We start from the raw sequence: 6007 nt of genomic DNA, 5'->3' as shown, positions 1-6007 counted from the left end.
TCGACAAGCACAGGGCAGCCTGTGTCGAGCAGTGCTTACGCTGCATTGATTTCACTTGCTCCCAAACCAAACCAAAGCCTCTCTCAAGCTAAAAAAATCATGTCCATCTTGAAGTCTTCCCTGCATGTCAATCTGTTTAATTGCACACATTTTTTTTGTGGTTAGGCCAAGAGAGTTGTCTTTGGGGTGCTCACAATTTGCTAATAATTTGCTAATCCATGAGCTGAAACGTTGTCCCAAGCTGCTGGGAGCTGTTTGTCCATCCTTGGTTCGGCTGGGAGTGCGTCTGCAATTGCTGCGTGTTGCTCTGACACGGTGGCACACATGTCACGAACAGCGAGGGTTGCCATAGCAATATCCTTTTCATACAGAATTGCAGTGCTGAAAAGACACTTAAATTCTCATGTAACTGGCAAGAGCATAAGTTTAGTGCTTTTTCTGACAGCTCTACCTAGCACTGCTGCAGTCTGGGTATTTTTTAAAGTATGTTAATTATCACTTAAATAGGTTTTTTTTCTTCTTAAAGTATGGGATGTGGGTTTTTTTATTTTTATTTCTTTGGTTCTTCTACTTTCTTCCCCCTAAGCTTTTGCCATCAGTTTCCAATCAAAATTTTACTGCTCTATTTTTACCTACTGTCTGTAAAAGCAACAAAAAGCCCTTGTTTTTCCTTCTTGTGTAGAAGGAAAAAAAAGAAGATAAATGGATGTTACATAAATGGAGCCAGGGAGGTAGGTAAGAGACACCGGTCCAGTGCTGCTGGCTAGGAAGGGTGGGAAGGTATCGGTAGGAAGGTTGTGGGGAGAGGAAAGGATGAAATGGCTTGGCCTGATCCATCCTGCATTGCCACTAGCTGCCAGAAGAGCCTGACTGATTAAAGAAGGGATCTCTTCAAGATGCCTTTAGATGGAGAAAGGCTGCTCTAGGAAGGAAAAGGAGACCTCTGGCAAGACATGACACTGATTCATAATGGATAAATTGGGTTCCCTACAGAAAAACCACACCCCCCCCCCCCCCCCCCATTCCTGTACCCAGTAAAATCAGTGGGGAGTTTTGCAATGAACTCTACTGACACCAGGCTATGGCTTTTACCAATATATTAATTATAGGTTTGGTTTTACAAATGGAGCTTCAAGGTGAAGAATTATACTGACAAATGACTGTATTTACAAAGGTTTTTATGGAGCATGCATGTAGAAATTATGGAGCCTTCCAGAAAGCTTAAAGGAATGCAAAAGATCATCTCGCCCTTAAGGTAGCTGTTATAATTGGAGTCTGCCTGGTATTAGCTGTCAGACGAGTGAGAATAACGTGGAGAAATGCCTGGTCTATGTGTTTTAGCTTGTGTTTCTGTGCTCAGTGAAGAGGCACCGCTCCTCCCCATGTTTCTGCCGTCACTGAGTGGGGATGGTGGTTTGGTGCCCACCTCTCCGCTCCATCTCCGTCTGCCCCTGCTGCCCATGTTCACTCCAGCACAGTCCCAGGGGAAAAAATAAGTACTACTCAGTGGCAAGTAACATTTAGACTTTTTTCCGCTGCTGCCACCTTTTCACATGCTCCTGAGACCCAAATATGTGGATGACAGTTTCCTTAAAATGATCTCAAAGCTCATTATCTGCAATGTCCAGCGCAGTGAGTGCTGGGAGCGTGCCTTGGCTCCCCAGCGGTGCGAATCCCGCACTCAGAGCTTGCCTCAGATTTTTCTGCTGTTCGTTTGAAGTCTGCTGCTGCCCTATAGCAAACATAAATCTCTCCATCTTCTGGGAGCTATAACAATTTTTTGTGGAATATTTTGCAGTTGACCTCTATTAGTCACAGCAGAACAGAAATACAGGAGTGTGTGTTTGTGAAAGGCAGAAAAAAATAACTCAGCTGCTCTGGAAAAGACGGCTGTCGTCTTCGGTGATGGAGCAGGGTCTCCAGGAAAATGGCAACGATGTGGAGGTGGACAACTGAGACACACACCTAAAGGTAAAATCCAAAGTGGTGACATGAGTTTAAAGGGGTGATGAGAGACAGAACAATGAGAAGCAGATTTTTAAATTAGGCTACTAAAAAATACAGGCTAAATGTTATTGGTTGAACTTGTAATCAAAGAAAGACCTGAAACGAGTCTTTGGGACGGATCCAGGCTTAAGCCGATGGCTGCTGTGCAGGATGAGGGAAGCTCGTGGTTTGCAGTCCCTTGGGGAGCCATCCTGCCCCCTCTCGTGACACAGAAAACAGTCAACTACATTTACAGGAGCAAGATCTCACTGTTCCTTGGTGTTTCTGGAGCTCGCCCAGCCAGCACCATGAAGCCACCGCAACTCCAATGGCCAGGTGCCTCCATGGACCTCCCTGGGACCGCTCCCCACGCCGGCTCCATGAGCACTGGCTGGGAAACCTCTCCCATGAGGACAAGGAAACCAGATCTCTCCTGGGGTGACACACAGGTGCACAGTGCATCCAAAGGCAAATGCAAGGATTTGCGTCAAGTTTAAAAGGAAAAATGCTTTCCGATGTAATCCTGGCTCCAGTCTCACCCAGTCCTTGCGTCTTCCACTGGACGTGTTGTGTCTCTAGTCTGCATCACTCCATCTTCTCCTTGCTGCTCACTAAAATCTCTTCCAGGAAAAATAACTAACACTTGCAGGATCTGAAAGTCTGACACACTACGTAACATATGGCGGTAGGCTCTAGTTTGATTCCTTCTTCTCTTGCTGCAGTCTGCTTTTCCGTTTACCCTCTTCGGAGCCTGCCTATGGGACGGTGGTGGTGGTGGTGGCAGTGGTGGGACGGCTCCTGGGAGGGAGGGGAGTAGCTGGCTGGTCAAAAGCACACACTACCGTGTAGGTGAAAATATAACCTCTCCCACGAGAAGGTGTCTGACACGGAGGTTTCACTGCAGATTACAACCAGGGCATACGAAATGAAATAAATAAAAATTGCGCAGGCAAGGAGAGCTCAGAAAGAGCTTTCCTCATGATTTTCATCTCAGATAAGGTTATTGAAGACCAATATAGAAGAAGGGCAAAACTGCTGGAAAGCAAATGTTGTTGAATATGCAGACAGGACCAAATAGAGGGTGTTTTAACTGGCGCTGGTGGTTGCAGAGTCGCTTGGAAGACTGTGCACAAATCTCAGAAATGCCCATGTGTGAAGACGGGTGGTGCTTCTCAAGTCCTGATTCACGGTCGGAAAAAAATGCAAATGGACTCATGCTACCCCACAGTCTTGTGTCAAAGGTGGCATTTACGAAGGAAAAATAGAAATTTTGTATGATGCTGGCAAATTCTCCTCTTTTTTACTGTGAAAATACTGTACAAGGATGCTCTAGCTCCCCTCTAATGCCGTAAACTCAAAGGCATGGTCATAAGGGAAAAACAACGTGAAGCTGGAGTACATGAAATAAAACGAACAGAACTTGCTTGTGGCAATGCTACGGTCAACTTCCTGGGAATGTGGGCCCAGCGGAGAGCTACGCGGAATAGTCAGTCGGCCCCTAGGTTAAAAGGCAGCCCCGCTGCAGTAAGTCACGAGGCTGTGCCTCCTTAAAACTGCAAAACAGGCTGCTGGATGAAAGTTTCTTCCAAGTTACCATTGCTGTTTTGAAGCAATAATTCGGGACTCCTGTATATTTTTTTTTTATTGCATTAGGAAACAAAACCTTTAAAGCATTAAGACAGCCCTTTTATGTCCCTGCCAAAAGGATGTAGTTGATTCACAAGACACATTACGCTGCTGGCCTCAGGCTCCTTGTCGAATGGTGCTTTATCTGCCTGCCTCTGTCTCTTTGCCGTGTGAGAGTCGGTTCGGGGGAAGCTCACCCGGTGGCATGCGCATGCATGGTCAGTTTGGTTCACAGTGTCATGGTGAGAGGCTACTCCATGCCGCTCCGCAGGATCTGGTTGGCCGCAATCAACATCACGCTTATAATAAAGGCCATGGCAAACGCGCAGATAAGGCTCTTCCGTACGCAGGTCTGTCTGTTCTGCTTCTGGGCGTGCACTGCAGGGAAGACATGGGAAAGATGAAAAGTTACGTTTCTGCTTTTCACCAGGATCGTCTGAGCTCAGAAATCCTCCTTTGCCTCTGATTATTACCTTGGCATAACCCTCTAGTCCCCACCTCAGAGATCCCCTGCGCCGGCCAAGTCTTACCTCTCCCTGCTGGGACATTTCCAAATAACCCACCTTACCTTTCACTGCTTCCAAACCAACTTTCCTAATAGACCACCCTCTCATAGTGCAGGAAGTCCTTTCTCTCCCATCTTGGCTTTTAAACCCTTCAAATACTTGTAGGTGTGTTTTGGTTTATCTGTGTATTTCTTTTAAGCTCTTCATGAAGTTCTCTCTGAAGTTCTTTAATTGGAAATATTGGTCTTCTGTGAATCCCTTAGACTCATCCAGGTCAACTGGGAATGAGCAGAGATTCAAGAAGTGCTCCCCGACAACACTTAAAAAACCACTGTGGTGGGTCCCATGAGTATGCACGGTGCGTTAGTCATTTCTCCAAACTGTCTTTAGGTTTTTCTGTGCCTAAGCAAAATCAGACTTGTTAAGAACCTTTTCAAATGAATGCTTGCAGAATAATTGTCGAAAGAGGTGAGAGGAATTTGCGGCAGTTAAAATGCAGACAGACTTGGGATTTTTAGCATTTGACTTATTTTATTTAATTTTAATTTTTTTTTAAGTTCATCAACGAGGATTCATGCTGTGACTTGCTAAAGCCTGTTTATGTCTCTGTCTTAGCCTCCCTACCTATGAATATCAGAACAATATGTGGTATTGGGGTACTATGAAGATTAATCTGTTTGAAAAAGCCTTGAAGGTCCCCCGAGATAATCACAGAAAGCCCGAAGATCCTCACGCACGGGATGGATAGTTCTGCCCTGCCGCTATGGGCAGTAACGCATAGTCTTGTTCTGGCCTGAGAAGGGATGTACCCATCGCCTTTTCCTCATGGATGGGTTTGTGATGATGGGAGACTTTCAGATGGTTGACAACAAGCTCAGAATTACAATAAACCTAAAAGGCGACCAGGAAAAGGCTCCAAGTGCCTATGTTTGGAAAAGTCCAGGAGAATATTTTTAGAATATATGGAAAAACCCCTTGTTCTGATCCAGGCTTGAACCTCATCGCACAGAGGGCGGGGAGCATTGGATGCTGCATTTTGAACACTTGTTTCATTCCCCCCTCACCTCCTCTGGCCAGGATTTAGCAGTGCCTGTGTCCTAATCCCAGCTCCCACGCAGTCCCCCAGCATCAGCTCAGCGCCGGAGGCACAAGAAGCCCTCGTTAGGCAGCACTTTGAGTCAGACTGCCCAGGGCAGGGAAGCGCTGGACTACCAGTGCTCCAAGGGACTCGCTATGTTCTGTGCAGATAATGAAACCCCCCTTATGGCAGCTCTCCTAAATTACTTGCTTTCTGCTTGCACTGCTCTATTCCTTGATTCCTTTGCTCACTTTTATAATGCACACAGAATCAATACTGTGGTTCCTTGGTTTTGTGCATGATGCCCTGGCACTTTGAAAAGCTTGTTAAATCACAGCTTTAGTTATTTATTTATTTTTCTGTTATTTCTGTACTTTGAAAACGCTCCCAGCCAGTAGACAAAACAGTGACATAAGCCATCACAGTCAGCACTGCCGTTCAGTGCGGGGCTCTGATGCTGATTACGGTGACCAGGAGCAGCAGTCGAAGACTGGCCAGGGCTTTTTGTGATGGCAACTCTCCTATTCAAAGGAAGAGAGTAAAGTGTGTTCAGTGTTTCTTGCAGAAGTGTTTCTTGCAGAAGTGTTCCTGAATTGAACAATTTCTTTAGTCTTCTGTTACACTATCAAGTAAAAACAGAGTTTTAGAGCAGCAGGATCCAGGTAAGTCATTGTTATTGTTCTTTACGGAATGAAGGTGCACCAAATAACCTACCAAATAACTTCAGAAGAAAGAGGAAAGGTCTGTGCTGAAATGTAGAGGTGTTGCAGACCCAGAGAGAGCCTCTTGCTGTCGGTTGGGGCTCAGCAGG

At 45.8% G+C, this 6007-nt stretch overlaps 1 protein-coding gene across 1 annotated transcript in view; it reads right to left on the bottom strand.

The window, feature by feature from the left end:
* Window positions 1-3862: 3862 nt before the first annotated feature.
* The window catches only part of CALN1 (calneuron 1), a 138301-nt gene continuing 136156 nt past the window's right edge, over window positions 3863-6007 (bottom strand). The window contains exon 6 of the mRNA XM_009319275.1: window positions 3863-3990. Within this exon, the coding sequence (XP_009317550.1) occupies window positions 3863-3990 (128 nt within the window). The remainder of the gene's footprint in view (window positions 3991-6007) is intronic.

Source organism: Pygoscelis adeliae, unplaced genomic scaffold (assembly GCF_000699105.1).
Source record: "Pygoscelis adeliae isolate BGI_AS28 unplaced genomic scaffold, ASM69910v1 Scaffold282, whole genome shotgun sequence".
NCBI classification, from domain to species: Eukaryota; Metazoa; Chordata; class Aves; order Sphenisciformes; family Spheniscidae; genus Pygoscelis; species Pygoscelis adeliae.
Note: the sequence above shows the minus strand (reverse complement) of the source record. Positions and strands in the feature narration are given on the sequence as shown.